This window comes from Papilio xuthus, unplaced genomic scaffold (assembly GCF_000836235.2).
Source record: "Papilio xuthus unplaced genomic scaffold, Pxut_1.1 DF829129.1, whole genome shotgun sequence".
NCBI lineage: Eukaryota > Metazoa > Arthropoda > Insecta > Lepidoptera > Papilionidae > Papilio > Papilio xuthus.
Window position 1 is genome coordinate 3,144,614 of NW_013529520.1, and position 23,330 is coordinate 3,167,943.

At 33.9% G+C, this 23,330-nt stretch overlaps 2 protein-coding genes across 5 annotated transcripts; one reads left to right on the forward strand and one right to left on the reverse strand.

The window, feature by feature from the left end:
• Window positions 1–2,653: 2,653 nt before the first annotated feature.
• On the forward strand, window positions 2,654–4,459 carry LOC106120179 (uncharacterized). The gene is made up of 2 exons (XM_013315429.1): window positions 2,654–2,952; window positions 3,312–4,459. The coding sequence occupies exons 1-2, from the start codon at window positions 2,914–2,916 to the stop codon at window positions 4,365–4,367; spliced, it is 1,095 nt and encodes a 364-aa protein (XP_013170883.1). The 5' UTR covers window positions 2,654–2,913; the 3' UTR covers window positions 4,368–4,459.
• A 2,005-nt stretch (window positions 4,460–6,464) lies between these two features.
• Window positions 6,465–22,331, reverse strand: LOC106121087 (acetylcholine receptor subunit alpha-like). 4 transcript variants are annotated; one of them, XM_013316608.1, is made up of 8 exons: window positions 21,911–22,087; window positions 19,446–19,561; window positions 15,193–15,361; window positions 13,530–13,666; window positions 11,655–11,801; window positions 8,082–8,276; window positions 7,651–7,876; window positions 6,465–7,527 (listed from the first exon to the last, which is right to left on the reverse strand). In XM_013316608.1, exons 1-8 carry the CDS (start codon window positions 22,061–22,063, stop codon window positions 7,333–7,335), a joined length of 1,338 nt encoding a protein of 445 aa, XP_013172062.1. In that variant the 5' UTR covers window positions 22,064–22,087; the 3' UTR covers window positions 6,465–7,332. The 4 variants fall into 4 exon arrangements, with proteins under 4 accessions (XP_013172062.1, XP_013172048.1, XP_013172040.1 ...); XM_013316594.1 differs by lacking the exon at window positions 21,911–22,087 and adding an exon at window positions 20,456–20,482 and having other exon boundaries at window positions 6,466–7,527; XM_013316586.1 differs by lacking the exon at window positions 21,911–22,087 and adding an exon at window positions 20,098–20,314 and having other exon boundaries at window positions 6,466–7,527.
• Between the last annotated feature and the right edge of the window lie 999 nt (window positions 22,332–23,330).

Below are 23,330 nucleotides of genomic sequence, written 5' to 3' on the forward strand. Positions count from 1 at the left end.
ATTATGTATTTTTAATCGATAACTTGTCTAATTTTATAGAATTTTTTCATGAAATCAAATATTAATATATTAGCCCTTATTAAGATTAGTAATTTAAGGCAGTCTATTTAGGTAGTGAAAATATATTGCCGTTTTTTTATCACAAATAATGATTTTAATCTATTACTTATTAAAAAGACAAGGGCAATGCTCAACATCACTTGTATATGAAAATCGCATATTTATTAAAATATTTTAAAATTACAATAAACATTATTTTAAGCTAATATTAAGGTTGTATGTAAAGAACTCAATTTAAAAGCAATCACTTTTACATATCATAAAAATTCATACATTTTAAACATTTATTTTATTCATTTAAATGAATAAACAGCCACCGTTTTTAAATCATCGACACAATATTTTTATGACATTTTTTTTGGTTTTGTACATCATTTTAATGCAACGCTATTGTTTTAAATAAATATACAAATGATATTTTTTTTAAATTTACAATTTGAGACAATTATTTTTTTTTAAACGTTTCACAAAATATGTAAATGAAATCCGAGTATTTTGATTAATTTAGTATGTGGATAATTTTTAAACATTCCACACTACTGTTTCTTTATTTCACACAAACATTATGAATTATGATTTAATTTTATTAAGTGTTGCCTGTTTTAACAAATTTTATTTTATAGTATTAACACAATATATGCTTAATTTTGGCGAATTATAAATGTTTACAAATGAATTGTTATTCAAATTTTTGTTTAAATAGTAGGCGATAATTTTTTTCTATAAAAATAAATATATTCAAATATTTTGGCAATGTGATAATCGTATTCAATATCAAAATTAATTAAAATTTGGTATAAAAACATCAAATATTTGCTCATTTTGGTGCCAAATTAAAAAGAAAAAATGTATTTATAGAGAACATTTTTAAATTTATATCAATATACAAAATTTCTAAATCGAATAATGTATAATGGCCTTACAAGATTTTTGTAGATGGCAGTATTTATAATGTCAACAAATTATTATTTTTCACGAAACTTATTGATTAGCAAATAAATCGTCGACCAACAAAGTTATTTGACTATGGGAGCATGGTCGAAATCAGTTACACTCACTAGCGCCTCCTGTCAATGGTCAAAACTTTCATTAGATATTTGTCGTACTGGCTCGTCATGGTTTTTTTTTCTTTTATGTCGTTTTCAACGCCCATATAGGTTTTATATGTTTTCTGACAGAACTAACCGAGATAGCAGCGCCTTTCTTACAAGCTTATATTTGTACAGCATAAATACACCAAAATCATTTTGTTCAGGCTTAGCGCACGCATAGTCTTTTAATTATTAATTAAGCAGTCCCTTATTGTAGATTTCTCTCACTTAATCCGCATTAAGAGGCTACCTCAGTAACCATTAAAAGACTCAGTGTGGCAGTAAGAAACCTATGTCAGTTTTAATTTATTGTATCATATTGTGAATTTAGGTTAAAGGAAAAGTCTCAATTTTTTAAACCATATCTGCATTGTGTTATTTTAAACAACGATTACGTGTAGGTGAATAACTTTTTATTAAATAACATTTACATATTTTTTGGAAAAAAATGTAATTTAATCAATCAGAGGATTTGAAATGAGCGAAATAAAGAATTTTAATGTTATAGTATATTTATGTGACTACTTTTTAATTGCTATCTTAAACCTGATTCTGAGATATGTTTGTTTATTATTTTTGTACATGATCGCTTCCTGAAAATTAAAAAGTTAATATTCGGTCGCTCATGGTCAAAATGTTTACGACTTGTGAATTTTTGCATGTAACAAATAATATATGACAATAATATTAAGTTACATTTATCGACTAAGGATAATGTTGTAGGCTTAAGATTTTATCATTTGTCATATCTTTATATTGATTCTCAATTTTAGCTGATTGTAAAGGAAATAAGATGCCACTATCATTTTTATTTTATTTTTTAATTAACAAAAGCCATTAGTCTAAAGTTTGTGATATTCTGTTTAATATAAGACATTTAAATGAATTAAATACACGTTCTTTATATTATATTTGAGGTTTCTTTTTAAAATATGGAAATATTTTCAATTAAGAGATTTTCATAAAGAAAACATATTAGTTTTTAATGTATTTCTTATAATCATTATTTATTCAAATATAGAAGCTATTTTCATAGAGAAAAGGGCTATATAAGCAGTCCTTTAGTATTTAACAGTGGTAAAGCCCGCTTTAACATCTTCGCACGAATAGGCCCGGCTCGCCGGGTGAAATACCACGACCACACAGAAGACAGGCGTGAAGTGGAAGCAATTCCGCGTTTCGTCTGATGAGTGTGCGTCCCGGAGGCCTAATTTAGTCCTCTTTCCCTTCCCACCCTTTTTCTTAGAAGGAAAGGATGGGAAGTGGAAGTGGACTTTCTGGATGAGAAGGATGCATGGGAAGGGCAAATATTTTCTTTCGGGTGGCCGATTGCTCGTTTGCCGCCTTTTGATATAAAAAAATGGATATTTAACGTCTAATTCTACTCTAAGGATCGCACTGAGTGAATATGTAAAAACTTAGGGCGGCTATCATAGACTTAATTGTAACATAAATGTTCAATCATAAAATGATTACAAATTTTACAATATTAGGGGCCTCAATTTACATTATTATACAGTATCAATTGTATTACTATTTAATAAGTAAAATCTTTTAATGCGTAATTAGTTGTCGATTATACTGCAAATATTTATACAGATGTTTGACGTCTAGTAACGCGTGGATATTTCAACAAACACGCCTAAAACATATAGCGAAATGTTAATAAAACCATGGTTGTTTTATTAATAAGACAGTCTATATATTTTTTGATGGAATAATGTTGTGCAGGTTCCGCTAAAGTGTAAGAAATTCCATCAACATGAATTTCTTTGTTATAATTTTGATGTTAAATGTGCACGTGAGTAAATATTCATAAATTTGTTAGAAGGCATCTCCAAAGCGGTTGCATGGATCTGGATGAAAGATATAGATGTAGTACACTAAGTGAAGGAACACATAGGCTTTTTTTTAATTCCGCGCAAACTGGTGGCGGCGAAAAGCTATTTTTATAACCTACCAGTTTGATAAAATTATTAAATTTAATAAACGTGTAAATCTTTTTTGATTTAATATTTTAAAAAAGTCAATGTGAAGTAATGTAAGTGATATAACGGTGAATTCAGCGATATTGTAGTCTATGGAATACTTTTGAAGTTCATTTATATATTAGTTGTTTGTTCTAATTACTAATAGCTCAAATAAAACATCCAATTTCAGGTCCAAGCAGGATCTATATTCGGCGAGTTTCGTGATATTATGTCTTCATTGGAAAATAGTTTTCAGAAGATGATAACTGAAGTCGTTACTGATGTAAGAGACACAATTGACTGTACAGTGGAAGCAGTTGAAGGTGCTTTATCACTCGGATCTACTATTTCTAATCCTAAATGTAGGGGAGCTATAAGACAATATCAAGATAAAAATGGTAATAGAAAAGGTATGTCATTGAATATTCGAACCGATACTTCGTTTCATGGTATCCATTATAATGATAATTACAGGAAAGATATTCCTAAACCAAATACATACGAAGAAGATAAGAAATATAAATTTAAAAATAATGATGATCGCTTAGAAAATATTGAAAGATTTCTTAAAGATGAATTTGAAAAAATGTCAGCAAATATGCGAATGCAATTCAAAGAAATAGAGTCTGAAGAAAAGTCAGCATCAGATGCTATAATAAAGTATATTAATATTTTACATAATATGAAGCATAATAGTAAAAGTGATACTGAAATAAATGAAGCGAAACGAATATTGGACGGTGCTTCAAAGATTTTAAATGTAAATGTTAAAAATGGTGACACGGACGATGCAAAGGTCAATAAAATATTAACAACTTTAGAACAAGGGTCACAACACGAAAAAGTTATGCAAAACACATTGTCTAAGATAGCAGAAAATAAATTCACAAATGATAGACAGAATAATTCACATTTATTACCGGAAACTTTTAAAGAGATATTTAACAAGTTAAGTCCATCTCATGTTAAAGATAATACGGAAGAAAGGAACCATGAAATTAAAGATGTGAAAAGTTCCCCATTTCATGGTATAGACTTGTCTCACCATAGCATAGAAAACGTTGAACCAATAGATTACGATTCACTATTTGGTGGTGGTAGTCATAGTGAATCAAATAACGACGCATTGGACGACGCTACTAAAATACTAGAAGATAGTAAAAGGAGTAGTTCTATTTTAAGTAACCTTTTTGCACAAGCTGTTCAAGCAGGTAGCAGCATCTTTGATAATCCTGAACCATTTTAGTTATAAACTTTCCAATATATTACATTTTTTTTAGTACCCAAATATACTTTTTAGTTGAGACACGACACGAATGCGTGATTTTATTTTCATTAATTGAGTTTATCAAAGTGGTCAATTAAAATCATATTGTGGTTCTGTTAATAATATTAAATCGTTAAAAATATATTATGATATATTTATAAATAATTAAATAATACACAACATAAATAACTTTAACATTTAAATGACACGTGATCTTGGAAGTTTCAATTATGTTTGAAATTGAGAAACATTTTGTATAATAAAGACGAGAATTCTTAAACCAAAGGAAATGTAATAAAATTCACTTTCTATATTATAACATTTTTATTAACAATATAAATAGATAAATTACAAATTTATTTTACTACAATTGAGCTGCGCTACTCTACTGCAAACAGTCAAATGTGCTTAATCCTTAATTACTTTAAATACCTACACATTCTTTTCGATTGCTCTTCAACAGGGACCCTAAACTATGCACCAGTACATTTCCTAGTCCTCTCATACTGACAATTTTTCATAATAATTATCTATCAAATGACTGCACTATTTGAGTGCGTATCTATATTAATCTATTTTTATACATTTATATCAACACAAAAAGCATTCCCATTCCGTCTATCAAATCTTCATCAACCTGTGCACACAATTGTTATTCAATTTGATTTGAAGTATATTTTAAATTACATAATACATAACGTAGTACGTTGTTAATATATTTCGTTTTGTTTTCAATTCCAGTCCAATGTTAACCACTGTTTCATTTAGTAAAAAGCGTATCTAAAATTATTGTTATTTACAATAATGAGCTTACGTACAAAACATGATGTTTAATTGCAGTAGGATTTCGAAATATCGTAAATCATATCGATATGAGTATCCATAGAACTTTCTCGAATAACAGAAGAATAGACAGGCCATTTATAAACAATGTAACAAGTTACATTAGTTACTAAATAAACAACATTGCCCCCTTGTCTGAAAACTGCAGTCAGTATGTAAATATAGGTATAAAAAAGAAGATTTTCTCATATTTGGTTAAAAAAATTGATCACACAATAGTTTTGTCATAAATAAGAGATCGAATCATCTTTGACTGACGAGACATTTACTTATATGCGATATAATTACGTGGCTTAAAATTTTGTATAAAATTTATTTTTCAACCACTGAAGTTCATATTCTTTATCTCGTTTGCCATGAATATGTCATGAACGTACGATATTAGGAAATCCGGTACTGATTATTTCGTCAATTCTAATCGCAATAAACCAAAATGGGTAGTCAGACAAGGCCGACGTCTATACATATGGAAAAGCTCCAGTGACAGATCAGCATTCATTATTAGAAATACTTGTAAAATTGAGCAAGTATCACTTAAAGTAAATTGTTATATTGTACTTATTATCATAAGGAGAATTTTGTATGTTGGGTTTGTAATGGTTTGTGACAAAAACATGTGAACGTAATGAATTAAATTACAAAATTAATAAAACGTTTAATTGATGATTATTTTGATGACTGGATTTTAAAGTATACATTTCTTAAAAATATGAAAATTGTTATTTATAATGTACATGTTCTATTCTACGACAATTGATATTATGTATAGAAGAGATTTTAAAAGTGAAGTTCATCTCGAGAGATAGCGAGATATATTGATACGCTAGTTATTTTAAGTCGAGATTATCTACCTAAAGAGTTATCTTAAAGTCTTTAAACCAAATGAGAGCTTAAATAAAATTCATAAGAAGAAGCGAGGTGTATCATAAGAAGGAGTTACGACTTTACAATGACACTACTTTACTACGTTATTTTAATTAACCCATCATGTTGAACACAGACAGCATCGATTTGGTGGTGTTTCGTTCATTAATTTAATACTAAATCTATCTTTCAAAACTACATACAACTAATTTTATTACTGCACAATTACGTTTTGGTTAATTTTATACTGCGTCATAAAACGCTTCAATTTTTATTTTTTTTTATTTTATTTACGAACACTACAAAAATGTTCTAAATATCGAAAATTTTATCATAAGTTTTAACATTATTTTTTACTATTTGATTTTTAGTTTAGTATTTTTTATAAATTAATGTTACAATAAATCGTTGTTAGCGACACATGGTCAGGTTCCATGGCAAAACATAATTTAGTTCGGTTCTTTTATTGTCATAATTTTTGTAATGACGTGATAATTTAAGACAGAGGACATAGATTATGATAATAGTTAAGAGTAAGAGTTAGAAGGATAGTCGATGAGTGCGTAAGGTAAATGTTGGGTGCAAAGTTTAAGAATATATGAGAAGAGATTACGCTAGTACAATGTACGTGTCGTGGAATAGAACACGTGCGGGCAGGACGGGTGTGCGTTGTGTTCCGGTGCAGTGCGCCCCACTCTCCCCAACTCCCCCCACTCTCCCACACTCCCCCACTCTCACCCGGCTCTGCACTGCAACTCGCTTGCAACTCTCTCCGATAAACATTTATATTGGTTACAACTATATTTTATAGAAAACAGATTGTTTTTAAATCAAATGCAACTATTAATATCACTGGGATTCAGAACGTAAAAAATATTCACTCCAATCGTGATATATATCGTATGTCGCACAAAAAGTGCCCACTTTGTTTTGAATAATTAGATATAAAATGCCGACTCGGACAAAGAAAATTTTCTTTGACGAGTACTTAAATAATCTTACATACTACATTGCTTTTTCTGGTGCATCTGTAAGCACCTCTTACTCCAAACATTCCGTCTGAAAAGTTACAAATCCTAAAAACATATAAACTACAAGTTAAAGAAATCATAAAACATCCTCTATCTTGATCTCCAATAATTCAAAATCAAATCACTCTGTATCTTTCGTTTAGAGTAGAATAAGAAACAAATTGTAGTGAGAGTGTGGCGTGGGGGCGCTGCACGTGGCGCGGCGTCTACGAGGGCGGCGGGCAGCGCACCAGCGTTGACGTGGCGATCTGGTTGAACTGCTTATCGATGGGCACGCGGTCGTCGTACAGTGTGGGCGCCTGCAGGATAATGCCCGCTGTGCCCACCAGCACCGCCAGTGTAAAGATCCACAGGAACAGACGGTCGAGCACCATCGCTACGTACTTCCAATCTTCTTTCACCTAAAAAAATAGAAAAAATCTGTAATTATTGCAATTGTAAGAAAAGCGCTTACTGTAATTTAATAATAGCAGTGCATTCAACGTTTCAATTTAGTTACTGTGTATCCAGGAATATCTCCATACCTTAGTAGAGTCTTCTAGCATTCTGGTGTGTTCCGCAATGAAGCGGACACAGAAGCAAGTCTTGTGCATGTGCGGCGGGCAAGCCGAGTGACTGAAGCTGGGCGGAGGGTCGGGCACGGGACTGAGCGCCTCCTCCTCGGAGCCCGGTCCCGGCACACCCAGCGCGCCGCCCTCACCCGAACCGTGCACCACGCAGCTGCCGCCGAAGCGATTACTCTCTCCCATTCTACAGAACAATAAGACAATTCATGGGATAAGGAAATAACTACAAGGATACTGGTCTCTAAGAAGACTAAAAGTTTTCAGGTCACGATGTCATTAATTTATGTCGTTTTGATTAATTTGCTGCTTGGATATCATCGCAGCCTCTACAGACGATTTTTACGTTGCGCTTTTTCCCTTCTTCCTCTCCTAATTATAACGGAAGTTACCCAGAATTGACGTAAGTGGTGTGCGTGAGGTCCTCTTTGCTCGGCGTGCGTGTAAGTGGGCGCGCCGGCACGACGGGTGGCGGCCAGGCGCCGGGCGCACAGCAATCATCGTCCGCCGCCGCCAGCCGGTACGGATAGAGCGGTCGCGCCGCGCCACCGCACCGCACCACCACACCACACGCCGTGTATCGTGACCTACTCATAACATACAATCATCATACTAGAAGAAAGATATCTTACCGATCGTAAAAATTTCTGACGTAATTTTATTAGGTTTGTGAATGAATAGTCTGTATTGAAGTATATTGGTTTAAGTTTCAGATTGGGATTTTTAAAAACCTTTTTCAGTATTCACAAATCAAACTCCAAGTATCGAAAACATCCAGAAAAAAACTAAAATTTGTTTTTAAAAGTCCGAAATTGTAGTACGAAATAAATTCAGAGTACAACAACACTCTCCAGTGATAGAATTTGTTTTCAATCAATTTTGCCAGAGAGGCCAATAATTTTATTATGAACTACGAATAATATAACAATTTAGAAGAAGGGATGATCTAACTTGATTAGATATGAATTATTGATGCGGATCGATAACTTGTTAAAGAGTTGATCTTTTGCGCAGTTTTTTTACCATCTGTTTATTGTTTATATTTTTTTGTTTTTACATTACTCGCGCGTACAATTATTTAACAAGATGTCTGAATGGCGTATGAACAATTCATCGAAGTTAAAAATTCGTTGTTGTGATAGACCATCTACATACATCCGCGTAATAATCTATGAGTATACTGCGACCACATTGTAGCTTGCGGTCTCATCTGTCCCGGCTGTCCATTTACGTAACGATCTGTAACCGCCCCGTGACGCAGCCCCGCTTCATACCAGTACTTTGACCTAAGAGAAACGGACTAGGTAAAGCGCCGCTGTATTACCAATTTAATTCTGTCATTTTTTTCAAGGGGATGAGGTTAACGAGACAATCACACATGTGCATGTGACGCTAACTGAAAGATGGAATGCTTTTATGAACGCTTGCTAACTTAAAACGTTACACATTTATAACAAGCATACAAGTAAATTTGGGATATATTGTTAGTTTTTATTTGGCAGAGCAATGTGTACGCTTGACAAGTCCTGTCTCTTAAAAGTCAAAGTACCACTGCTACGTTAGTTAATAGCTACTGCCTCTATCATTCTATGGAGCGGTTTGAGTCATGAATGATTTTGTTATTGAAACCCTTGAATATTGATTTCAAATCGAGCGATTAAATTAATACTTCATTGTTTTCCTTAAGTTGATGAATATTAAAATTAAAGGCACAATGTTGATTTATGTTTACGTAAATTTGAATACCGCTTTCAATTTGGAATTTGAATAATTCAGGGTGAAACATCATAAAGTTGCGAGAATACTTAAAACAGTCACAAACTTCACTATCTCAACGGAGTACGTAAGCATCATAGAACTTGGCAATTACTAAAATTCTAATCATAACGGTCTTGAACACACGAAATAGAGTATGCGGTTGTTTTTATATTGTAATATTTAGTTAAATAATAGGTGCTTAGGCGTTAACCTTGATTCCACTGCTTACGCAGTTTTTAAACGTTTTTTATTTCTATTTACTCAAAGAGACTAAGCGGGATACAATATTTTTTTTTCGAATATTTCGACAGTTGAGTTTTATGTTAACTATATTTTATTTTCAACAGGCTGCTGTACGTATTGTAAGTAGAAGTAAGAAATAAGTTTAATATTGAGTAATGCCAGAGTTCGGGAAAGCTTGAGAATAAGTTGAGTAATTGTGAAGTTAGGGCGCGATGGAATCCCGGCGCGTCGCTAGTCAACTAGTTATTATGCCCGATATTAAGTTGTTAGGAACTTGTGTACAGAGTACGCCAACAGAAGGGCCGCCTGCTAATAACTACGGGTTCACTATGCTATCACCGAACTTTGTAATTATAATTCTGTTATACGAACAGCCGATGTGTAAAGAGTTTTCACTTTTAATTACATGGTACATGAAATATGAAACACATAGGCTTATATGCCTTTAAGATTATTATATAGTTACATATCGTTAGTTTCTGATGTGCTGTGGTGCACACTTCAATATAACTTTATTTAATTCAAACCATAAAACAGTAATATCTAACCTATTTATAGCCATTACATTTTGATGACTAAATGAGTACATTAGCAAACTTCCCTTTATCTATTGTAGCTAGTGGAGCGTAAAATGCATCACTAAAATATGTGCATACATCATAATTAGACTTAGATTCAACTCATTAATCGTACTAATAAGGTATCTTAGGAACGTCTCAGCAGATCTTGGTATAGATATAGATTGGTTTAGATGTATAGATGTAGAACATAGTCTAGAAGAACACATAGGCTAATTTTTTTTTTAATTCCGCGCGGACGAAGTCGCGCGCGACAGCTAATACACAATGCTCAAAAGAAATAGTTTATCAATATTTGTTTAGCATTCGACTCGTGATCGCTGAAAATCGCAAGGTCAAAGAGAAAATAGAGAAAAAAATTCTTTGATAGAGCGTGCGCAAGGCGCTGCCTGTAACTTTCTCGAGCTATTTTATTTTATTAGGGCATCAGACGTCGGCAACGAAAGTTTAATCTAACATACACTTTTATCGTATATGTAACCTTATTTATTTTTGTTAAAATCTTTCTTCTTGTTAACAGTAACAGCTGGCAGATAAGGAGAAATAAGCTTTGACATTGCTCTATTGTAAAAATAAAAGAGACGAGATCAAATATGTAGTACAACCAATAGGACCAATACTGGGATTCATTACGCGATTAAAGCTATTCTTTTCTATGACATTATCAAATTTAGGCAATAAAATTCAGTAATTACAATTGATTTTTTAAGGTATGTCGAAAAACATCATTTGATAATAGGGCCTTCAGATTTATAGTTAAATTATCTTAATATTTACTTGCCTAAAATCAAGTATGCTTAACTAAAGACTTGAACGCTGAGCTAAACACCGACGAACAATATTAACACAACTCGTCGCTGGATGCTTACAACTTTGAACTTATTAATATTAAAGTTATCAGGGGCGGTGTTAGGCTAGTCCACAACTTTGCCTCTGAAAGTCACCGAGAAGTTATAATTAATTTACATTTGTCATCGCGAGGTGTCTGGGGCGCGGTGCTCTCGGTATGGGATCGGTCGCATGTTTATCTTAACTTTTAAATGAACTCCGATAGCTTCACCTAATAAATATAATTAATCTTATCACTATCAAATTTTTATTTACAAAATCGTGTAAATTTTCGGTAATAATTCTGTCATAATTGGTATGTGGTTAAGCAAAATATGTATGAAAATCTTTGACATTTTAAATCAAAATGGCGTAGAACCATATTTGGTGATAGAGTATAAAACTATTTACACTCATTGCGTCCAAAGCTTAATGAACGTGCTGCCAATTTCAATAATTAAAGTCAGTAGAGTTTTTTCCTAGTACACCTACAGTTGAGACTTCTTTAGTGTATATTATCTTTACTTTTTGATTTGTATTTATATGTAAGTTAGTTACCTGTTGGTGTCGAATTTGTACTGCGGTCGTTTCATGAAGAGCAATCGAGGCAGGATGTGTATGAAAACGCGCTTCACCCAGGGCGCCATGCGGTGCGTCTGCGGTGACCGAAAGTGCACGTTCAGCACCACCACAGTCACACATATACTGCAAACCATACATATCATACATACAATTTTTTTACTACTAGCTTATCTCAAAGTCTTGTAAGGTAGCCTAGGCCAGGGCCTAGCTCAGTAAATTTCCAGGTCGGTCATATATAAAATTCAATGTTTGTAAGTTTGTCCCCTAAGCTAACAGGCAGATTGTGTTGTAACTTTGTTAGGATGTTCTCAGGACACCAGAGAAGGTTTGTGTCCTAAAAATCTAGAAATAAAACACCTTATGAGTAAGTGGTAATTATTTCGGTTATTTAGACTTAAATCTAAACTACAACTAAAATTGAAGTTGTATTCTCTTAAATTGCGTTTTTAATAAGGAAGAATTTAGCTTAACATAAGAAAGAAATCCAATTACGGGAATGGGTCTAGAATAACCGCGATACTGCAAGTTCACGGCAACATGTAATGAAGACAGTAATTAATCAAGATTTATCACGTGATCTGCACGCTTTGTCCACCTAGGGCTGCCGCTTACCACGACATTAATAAAATGTTTATTACGAACGAAACAAAAACAATAATCATTAAATTAAATATCGGCTATCGACGAGCCTGTAACACTAATGAACTACGATATTTAATAAAGACATCACTAAAAAATTTTAACTTTTCTTGATTATTCTAATTTTTTATCCGAACGGAATTCTTTCAACCAAACAAATACCTATACTGGATAGTCCACAAACTTGATTTTGAATTGTTTGAATTATGTCAGTGACGTTCCTATTTAATTTGGAAAGCATTTGAGTGAGAATAACTAACTAGTTATTCTATACTATAACTAATTCTATAATATACTATTAACTAATAGTATGTGAGGCAACCCTAGGTGTGGGTTAGATTGGTTAAAGGGAGGAAGGGCTCGTCCCTGAATAAGCAGTTTCGTTATTTACCTACGCACTGGCTGCTAATAAAGGAACCGGCCGATTAATGTGGCCTTGTTGTGCGTCCCTACTCCCAACTCCCTACAACATCACAACAAACGTAACGGGGATAATTGCTTTCATTTACCTATATTTATGCGTCATTGCATACTTAATTAAGGAGTGATAAGTTTTTCATTAAAATTTGTAACACGATATCATAGAAAAAAAATCAATGCTATTAAAAAATTAAAAGGGATTTGTATTAAAAAGTTGTGTGTCACAGCCTGACGATGAGAAAAACTTTTAATTTTCTAACAAAAAATCAAGTCAATACTGGTATAAAATTTATTTACTGTATAAAAGTATTGACAAAATGTTAAGAATTTTCAAAGACACGTTTAGAATTATTTATTGATAATAAAATCTTAAAAGAACAATTAAAACTATGCAGGCTCACTATCTTAATTTTTTTTAGATTACAAAATAACTGTATCAAATATCTTGTTCGAAAAACGGCTTTTAATTTACATGTAAATTCTGCGGTTTGTAAGCGAGTCGGAGTTTGGGTACAAACATTTAAATTGCTTTTCTATGTGACCTTAAAGAGAAACATTTTGGTAGAAAAAGACCCATGGATATCCTTTGCAGTATATAATGTATGGTGAAGGTTTTTTTATTAACATTTTGTACTGAATAAAAGAAAAACGTTATTCCAGATTAAGTCACATATACATAATCGGATTTTAAAGATTCTTAAACAAAAAGTAGACTATATTTTTTATTTGTCTATCTACACAAGAGGAACTGGGGCGGGTGCGTAGTATAATTACAAATATCTCTATACATACCTAATAGACACAAGTATCATAGCGAATATGAGGTACTTCCCGAGCAGCGGCACTACTAAAGACGTCGGCGGTATGATCTCCACAACCAGTAGGAAGAATACGTGCAGGCTGATCAGGATGGAGATTGACAATGTTACCTGCAACAGTTACTAGAGTTAATACTAGAGTCGCCATATAAAATAATTCACGACGTCACTGCATCAGGTAGGACCACGAGGCTAAGCAGTAGTTTATAAAAAGTAGCATTTTACTTTAAAATTTCCAAAAAAATAACTGTGAAAAGGGTCTTGATGGGATGACAAAATGATCCTACAAATTTTCCTTTTTAATTATTTCGAGTTACGGAATCCTAAAGATGAATAATTGCCATGTACGTAGCGTTTTTAGTTATTCTGTTCACATAATTTCGGCGTAGGATCGAAATGATGTATAGAATTTATGAATTTCTTCGTAAAAAATAAAGTATTTGTTATTTGTGAAGTACAATGTCTACTTCTATCACTTAGGAATATTAGAAGGTACACGTAAAGTGTACTCATATATTGATTCAACGCTTATTCATGTTTACTACCCTTAGTCCCCACTTCAAAGCTTTCGAGTAAAGATCGTCTGGCAAAAGGCACGTATGCCTGTTTATCTAAAGTCTGAATTGGTCGTTGGGCTTTTAGTAACACATCATTATCGAATTGGTTTTGTTTCGAACCGACCCAATGTATACGTGTAAACGAAAAAGGTTTTGTTTGACGTAGAATATTTAAAGCGGCTTACTTTATTTACATAAGCCTACATAAAATATATTGTGTTAAAATACACTTGTAAACCAAAATAAGTAGGGATTATAGATGTTGATTTTTTCATCATTTATATAAACTCTTGCTTTATAAAAAAGCTAACTGGACAATTATACAATGTAACCTACAAATGGAATGAATAAATTATATATGTATTACATTTTAATTATTTTAGTGCAATGGAGATACTGCATAATGTGAACTTAACCAAGGATTAATTATCAATCAATTGTTAATTAGCAAGTCAATTAAGTTCGAGTTAAGTTCAACATTAATTAACAGTCAATAAATAACATCGTTAAACACGTTATCTTATCGACGAGGTAATTCAGTTTGTAATAAGACGGGTCGGGTTTGTACTTGATGGATGGTTATTATAATCTCTTCTGAAATTTAGTATTCAAGGTGTGGAAAGATGGAGCCAATAAATTTCGTGTTATATTTCAGGTTTAACGCCGGCTTTACGGCCTCGTTAAAGCAATTTTGTTCGCGCTGTTTGCTTTATATGTTGTGAGCAATATCTTAAAATTCAAACTTGTGCGTAAAATTTTCGAAATGATTCGATAAATTTGTTTGATTTATGCTGTTTTGAATAAAATGAAATTATAATTTGTAAAGGGTTCCATAATCTTTAATTGCTAGATAGTACTCATTTATTTTAATTGAAACAAAAACAATAGTTATAAGGTCATAATAGAATCGAAATACACTCTCTAGCATAAGCCTCCTTCGAGTTTTTAAATCATAGTAGGTACGTGAACTGGAGAATACTTAAGTAACCTAACAAGAAGTATACCCCTGCCTGAATCGATTAGCAAAGGTTATTCGGCTGACATGATATTAAATAACAAAGTCATAACGAAGGTGTTTACCTTTTCTCCGCTGTCTGAAGGTAGATAAAATGTGAGCACGGTGAGGAAAGATATTCCCATGCACGGTATAATGATGTTAACCGTGTAGAAAAGTGTTTTCCGCCTCATCGTGATGTTGAACGTTATATCCAAGTACGGCTCATCGCAACACGTGTAAAATTTCTCATTTCTGAAAAACAACGCAATTATTATCACAGGAATGTTATGATTTTCACGCAAATTGTTATTTGGATTTTAAATGGTCCAAATTAAAACGTTTTAAAGGTAGTTGAATAGTAAATAAATACTTGTAAAATGTAGCAAATTAATGTGATGCATTATCCTACATTTCACAATACTTATTGCGTTTAACGTCCCATTAAGTACATTTTATTGATTATTCAATAACCTTTTATAATGTCGTCCACTTACAAACGAGATGTACACCGTACTTACAATTTACGACGAAAGGGAGACATAAAAATGCATATATGTATACGCAATTTAGGGGAGTACGTCATAAAATGCTTCCCCGTTATTATATCTAGCGTTTCTATTACGATAATGTAAATATAAGGTGAGAAAGAAGTCTTCTCGGTGTCAACTTCAATAAATAGTATAAAATAATATGATGAACATCAAAAAAAGACGACCCTAATTAATTTGCTAACGGCGACAGAGAATTTGCACATCTGACCTTCGGTTTAAGATACTGAAGCTCTTATACCAAAGCATTGTCATCAATTCTTTCTTTTTATAAAAAATATAGAGAACAGAATGTTTTAGACGGGGATATCCGTAGATTAAATCCACTTTGAGGTTGTAAATTTACTTTTATTCTGATGATGCGTCTGTTATTTCTTTTAACTTTCAACATTCACAGGTTAAATTATATGAATGAAAGATATCGAGAAGTTTTAAAAATAAAGGCTAGAAAGTTTTTAATAGAATAACTCGATGCGTACGTCGCAAATACGAAACAGCATAATTTTCCACCAAAGCTTTCTTTATTTGAAAGATTATTGGAAAACTTTTATCGTAATAAGTATGAGACAAGCTAACTTACAGCAACTTTAATTATTAAGTAGGAAGAGTTGGGAGGCTTTCAACGCTTACAGTGATAATGGAAGATAGCCCGAAGGCATGTCGGCGTCGACAACTTAACGTCAACATGAATAACGTTATTTATTGAAATTGATAGAAAGTTATTTACATTATACAATATTTTACGTATTAAAATTCATAACAAAATTTGAATAAACAGTTAACGTTAAGGGTTAAGAAAGTATTTATAAAGTTAAAAGTTTTAAGTATTAAAAAATGTCAACGATGGGGAGTAGATAATGGATTCCTACATAAAAGAATTATGACATACTTTACTCGCTTCTTTCACGTTCAATTTTGGAACTATTAATGTATTTTGCTCCTAACTGGGCATTTTAAAGTGTAGTTGGATTAAATTAAAGATTAACTGCTTACTTATGATATAGGTAAATAAACATGACATATTTATTCAAATCTTTTGTTGCGTGATTACAAGGGGGTTATGTGTCGGCATGTCTTGTAAAGAGGATCCGTGATAAAGGTGTGGGGTGGATTGAACCTCGTAGGGCGGTAACTTGACGTCGTAAAATTGTCGAAGTAATTTTACGGCACGACGCTTAATATGGTTCATTTTCTTCTTATATTTGCCCTTACCTTAACAAAAAGTCAGCAACGTCAGGTTTAAGGAAGGACGCATTGGTAAGTAATTCATTTATTTTGATCCTGTCGTCTCGTTTTCTACTCATTAAACTTGTACACACACACGTTTCTCCACACTACTTTGGTTTTCATCTGGTTTGCTAAAAGCCGCTTAGAATTAAGACAATAATTCTATGTGATAGTTCATAGTCAAACTTATACATGCCCAATGAAAATAATAACTTATTATGCATGAATAAATTTACTCTATTTAAAAAAAAGTTTGCTACTTAGTTACAAAATGTAAAGTTTTCACATCTAAGTTTAGGTAAAGTCATTAAGTCGCAGACACGTCGTATTTTATAGAAGCGGTGTGCGATAAGGTTGAATGAATAGTGTTTTAGTAAAGCTTAAGTCAGCATCAAAGTTGACGTGAAGAGGGCGCGGTAAGTGACGTTGGCTTAATAACGGGCCGCGTGCACCGGGTACCAGGGCAACGTCTCCTAGATGCGAGGATAACGTTTTGAAGATACTTTACTTCATGAGCATCTAAGCTCTCATGCGTTTTATCGCTTTATATAATACAATGCAATTTAAAGATATTTTGAACACAGAAAATCTTTGTTTTATAAATCAATTCTAACTTTAAGCTTCCTCTATAACATAATATTTCTTAATATTTGTCTTAACAGTCGTTAACAGTCGTAACCCTCAATTATTGTATCTGTAAATATTGACTCTGAGTTCGGCAGTTGGATCTCAAATACCGTAGAGTTTTCCCTGAACTGATAGATTACCGCGAAACTTTATTAATTTCTAATTTCATTTGTTTCTTTGCTTTCAATTACGTTTTGGCAAACCTGTATATTTTATACGATTTAAAAGTTAGTTATAAACTCATAATGTAGGTAGATCAAGGTTGTGTGAACACGTTTATAAGCATCTTCGTTACAGTCCATGTTAAAAGTCCCGTCCGACATGAGTATGATAAGTGGTTAACTTTATGTGGGACATAACAGCGCAGAAATAACTTAGTTACTCTGCCGTAAAACTAAGATAAGGTTATTTTTTTATATATATTTTCGTAAACCAATTATAAACTAAACAAAATAAAGGTATATTTGTCATAAATAATTATTCTAACCTAACAAAAATTCAAACCAAAGTTCAAAGTCAACCATTATAAGTTTTTAATTACCTAATTAAATAAAATGATTTTACTTTTTCTTGAATAATTATAAAGTTTAATTCTGAATTCATTGTTCTTGGAATAAAAAGCTCTCTGAAGTGCTTAAACGAACTGAGACCGAGTAAGAAATTTAATTGATAAGAAGTTTGTACACCGCTGGATTTGATTAAAGCTGGGCAACGCCACAATCAAAACTTAGCACATTGAAAAGTTTTACATTCGAGTTCAAGTATTTAAAATTAAAGTAATTTGTATCTAGACTAAATAAACTACTCATAAATATAAAACTAAATCTATTATGAACTTAAATAATAATTAGAAAAATATTTTATCATCATATAATCATCTATAGCCCACTAAGGGTTCTCACTGAGGGTCTCGGAGACTACGTTAAATTAAGGACTAGAACATAGTCAACCACGTCATCAATAAAATAATTAGTAGGAACAAACGTAAAAATAGAATTGCCTTTATATGCGTAAATAATATGTGCTTTTGCTCCCACCTGTTCCGTAAAATAATCACTTTTTATTTGTTAAGGCGCATTATTTTGTCAAATAAAACGAGACTTTCTCAGTAAATCCATCGTAATTGTCCCCAGCGGTTAGTGTAGGCAGTGTTTAAATTCTCTTTGAAAGACCGCAAATCTTTTGTTGAGCTTCATAATGGATAATGCTCGAATCAATGACGTTCATAGCGGAGACATGTGAGATTCTTTTCAAGGATTTTTGTCGAGAATTCACTATATTTACTTACAAAAAAGGTTAACAGACCATTATGGTCCGTTTGTGTTATCAAAATAGTAACGATTTCAGGATAATAGTGAAGGAACACGCAACGAACGCAACACGTAATAATCGTGTAACCATTTAGTGAAAATCCAGTAATATATTATTATTTACACCTAGATTGGACGGCAAAGAATCTTAAGCTCGCAATCGGTCTTTGCCGAGCTTAGACAAACTCGAGCGTAGACAAATTATTACAAAGTATGTAATAATTTGTCTACGCATGTATGTACGCAATGTATGTATCTATACGTTTGGCAAGTTTCAAAGACCAATACAAAAGACCAATTTAGATAAATTTTATTTGTATTAAGTTGTAAGTGCCTTATAAGATTTTGAATCAATTCCAATGCAGCTGTAAAATTTTATTAATTAACATTATTTTCTTGATTATCCTCCCTTTATATATTTGTTTTGTAACAGTCACTATATTATACAATTCAATATACAAGTTATTTAAAAATAATTCCTCAGACCCTTAGTGTTGGTTACTCATAACTCATACTCATAATGAATCCACACTTTGTGTCTTTTCCAGTGTCCAAGGAATAACTCTCAGTCTGAGTTTGTTGTATTTGACAATAAAAGTTCATGTTAAAAAGATTAAAACTAACCTGACAGCGGGTACTTCTAGTATATCCCATTCAACTGACATGTAGAACTCCGAGAGGTCGACTCCGACGGATACCACGTTGCTTCCGGCCTGTTCGTCCATATGCCGCAAGTCGACCTGTACACACGTACTCCACAAACATTATTCAGTACTTTATATTGATATTCAAGAAAGTATACAAGGTCATTAATTTTATTTTATAACTGGAACTATAGGTAGAAAACAAATAACATCTTTTTAATTATTTTCGTATCAGAAATCCTTTGTCAAGGGAAGAAAGGAAAATATTTTCTTGAAAATTGGCCAATAATAGGTAAATTCTTTATTTAATTTTGTATTGTTAATTGATTAAGTTAGTAACGTAAATATAAAAGGACATCTTAAAACTAAAGTACTATAATATTATCAAATATAAAACATCGACAATCACGAAAAACATACAAAACACACAATTTATTTGGCAATGCTTTTAACTGTTTGCTTTAGTAGACAGGCGAGTAACAATGCAATTTATTTCTCTACATATTTGCATAGAACAAAAATATGTAATTAAACTTTAGCCTTTATAAATCAAACAATGCGCCCATTTTTTTGTTCCGATGCAAATAATAGATTTTTTCATTAAAATTAGTTTCATTTATTAATTAAAACACCTCATTTTATTGTGAACAAAAATCATTAGTTAAACTCGAGACATGCACCCTGCCACACAATGTGAACCTATACTAGAATGCCACACATCAAAAACACCATCTGGTCTAAAACACTAAATCAAACTCGAGCGCTGTTAAATCTCAACAGCAGTTAACTGACGTCCTTAGAAGACGATGTAACGACTAAACCATACCACAGAGTGTGCCAAGTAGGTACCTGTATCGACAAAACGATCTAAAACAATTAAATAATAAACTTTTAAGGCCACTCTTTTAAAACATTTATTACCAAAGTAGACAACAACAACAATGTCAATTCATGCGAAGTAATGACAACGCGTAAACTTTAGTAACACACCTATGAATGAAAGTCCGGATATTCTGGTGATCGTGAATCGGGAGTCGGTCTTCTTATCGGACTCTGACGCAATCGCAAGGAGGTTTTAATTGCTGTCTGGTAACAAATGACGTGGCCGTCTGTTCCCTGCGATTTGTCACAAACAAGTAACAGAGGAGATCGGAATACCGGCTCCGCCGCGCTGTGTGTGTGCCGCACATCAGCCATGCGCATCATGCCAAATACATATTACATTATTTACGAGCATACATATAATCGTTTAATTTATTAGTTAGTTAATGTGTATGGTTTTGGCATCAGCGTTGACTTTCTAAAGTGTAGCGGTTGCATGCAATTTAAAAGAGTTTCGTCGATTGAACGTTTGAATTCCGTCGGCGAAACGGCAACTACTTTCAACATCTAATTCGGTCTGTGTGCACTAAGGACTCCATGTTTGAATTTGAGTTGGATTGTATCTATAGTTCAGATAATTCTAGTTCATTGTAATGTTAATAAGATATCATGCAATGGTCAGTGACACCAAATTCTTACAGCCTCTAAAGAATCGCTAATAGGGAAAGGTATAAAATATGAACGATGATATCAATTTCTGTTCGGAAGTGTGTCCGAGTATAATTTTGTAACGCGGTGTAGTCTTGTTACCTGGTGTCGTGTAGGCGTCGTGTGAGGCTGTGTGCACCGGGGCAGGGGCTGAGGCTCGCGACGTGATCGGGAATGCAACCGGATCAGACAAGCCGGATACGTGCAATGAGTTCAGTGCGGAGACAAAAGGAGCATGCAGCAAGCATCGGAGGGGTCGTGTGTGTGGTGTGTTGTGTGACGCGAGCGGAGCCAGCTGGGGAGAGGTGTGGTGGCAGGCGCCGCACCGCGCAGTGCTTATTCAATACTAAACTTAGTTATATACAAAAATATATTTACCCACAAATTACATCATTGATTTAATATGTATGGTTTTCCACAAACTAATAAGAGCAGCAGTCAGCGCAGCGCGGCCCAGTCAAGGCGGGACGTGTCGGGAGGGATAGAATCGAGGGATGTTGCATCCCATATCACCTAGCTTTAAAATTTTATACCTTTCCGTGTCGAGCGAGGAGGGCCGATCGAACTAAGTGGAACCGACCGAGTTTTTGTCTGGAGCATTTGTGGACACGCGCGTAGATATGCTGCTACTCCACATATTACAACATCATCATCACAATAGAAATAGTAAAGTTGCAACATGACAGAGCAAAGGCGCAGCGGGAAGAGCAGGCGAAGAGCGGGGCAAGGCGCGCGCTCTGCGCCGGCTGCAGCCGCCGCGCGCTCGCAGAGAGCCAGTACCACATGGACAAAGTAAGACAATACACGACGAGTTACGTTCGAGCGGACAAGCTACTGCACGGACATCGGGCGGGCGGCGGGCCCTAGGCTACGGCCCGCGCGCGCAGCGCCAAGCGGCGTACAGCGGGGCGTCACCTTGAAGCCGTCATATGTCCAGCTGCCTAACTTAAGCACACAGGTTTGCACGTCGTAAGGAAAGAACTCGACGTCGATCGAGCAGGAGGATTTATAGACGGCGGGCGGCTGCCACACCACCATGCCGTTGTAGTAGACCGTGGCCTTGGTCATCAGCGTCACCTCGTAGTTGCCGTCGGCGCTGCGGACAAACAAAGCGGTCAGCCGGGGCAGGGCGGCGGCGCGCGCACATTTACCTTGAATCCATCGTACGTCCAGCTACCGAACTTAAGGACGCACGTTTGCTCGTCGAACGGAAAATATTCCACATCTATTTCGCAGGAAGACTTGTAAATTGCGGGCGGTTTCCATTCGACTAATCCCTGGTGGTAGATGGTTGCCTTGGTCGCCAACGTTACCTCGAAGTTGCCGTCGGCACTGCAATGTTAATGCATTTTTACAAGCGGCCCGGGCCTCTATGAGGACCCCTCTTGTGGCGTGTGTACTGTCGCGCCGTCGGTCGTGAGATTGCTGAGTGCCTACGAGATATCTGTGCGTGTCACTGTTTCTGTACTGTTTATACTTACTGATGTGTGTGCTCTGTGTACACAGTTGTTGATAAATATTTCGTATTAAATTATTCATTCAATATTCATACACTTGCTGGTATTAGTGCGAACTAATTTGAAATCAATCTTGAAGCGTAACGTAGCGTGATATATATTTAAATTCTAAGGTAGTGTAAAATATAAATTACAACGCGCTAATTTTGTCATCAGCTACTTTTTTACGAATTACACCTTACTTTTTAATATTTAGATGTTTAAAAACTTTAGTTAAGTAGCTGCTTGTGCGTTTTGTAATTTAGACAGCAATGTATATAGGAGTATGGTCCAGAGTTTATTACAACAAACAAATCTTTCCTCTTTTGTTATACATATAAGTTCAGGTGTCCGCTTTTATTTAATCAAAATTAGGTAGACAAAAAAGGGATTGAGTAAAAGGAAGACGCGGACATTAGGGCAGTAGGCACAGGTTGCGGAGACGTCGCAAATGAATAACGAGAGTCGACCGAATCGTTTATCAAAGTCCGTCTGAGGGCGACGCAGTCTGCGGACAGGACGAAATGAATGTCGTCTTATAACTCAACGACAACTGGACCCCAATATCCTCTTCAAAGCGAATCTTTGACAGTTATAATTGCGTTTTTTATATCTCTACAATACAATGCAATAGGTTAATGTTTTCACGGTTTGAAAATGTTTATATGTACTTGGTTTTATGACTAAATAATTTGTTTAAATTATTTTATATATAAAGTTATAAATAAATGAGCGTCATGTGGAGAGAAAGGACGAAAACAGCGAAGAAATAAAAAAAAAAATAGTTCGTGTTGTAATTAAATTTTAATAACAGAGGAAAACAATCAAAATAATTAGGA

Bases quoted from the DNA above. Each gene is read 5' to 3' on its own strand.
- LOC106121087 (XM_013316608.1), bottom strand. From the start codon at position 22,063: ATGACCAAGGCCACGGTCTACTACAACGGCATGGTGGTGTGGCAGCCG. The intron at 19,562-21,910 runs GTGACGCCCCGC...ACGTGTGTACAG, and splicing joins GGACATATGACGGCTTCAAG to GTCGACTTGCGGCATATGGA. The intron at 7,528-7,650 runs GTATGGAGATAT...CTATTTTTTTAG, and splicing joins TGCTAGAAGACTCTACTAAG to GTGAAAGAAGATTGGAAGTA.
- LOC106120179 (XM_013315429.1), top strand. From the start codon at position 2,914: ATGAATTTCTTTGTTATAATTTTGATGTTAAATGTGCAC. The intron at 2,953-3,311 runs GTGAGTAAATAT...ATCCAATTTCAG, and splicing joins TTTTGATGTTAAATGTGCAC to GTCCAAGCAGGATCTATATT.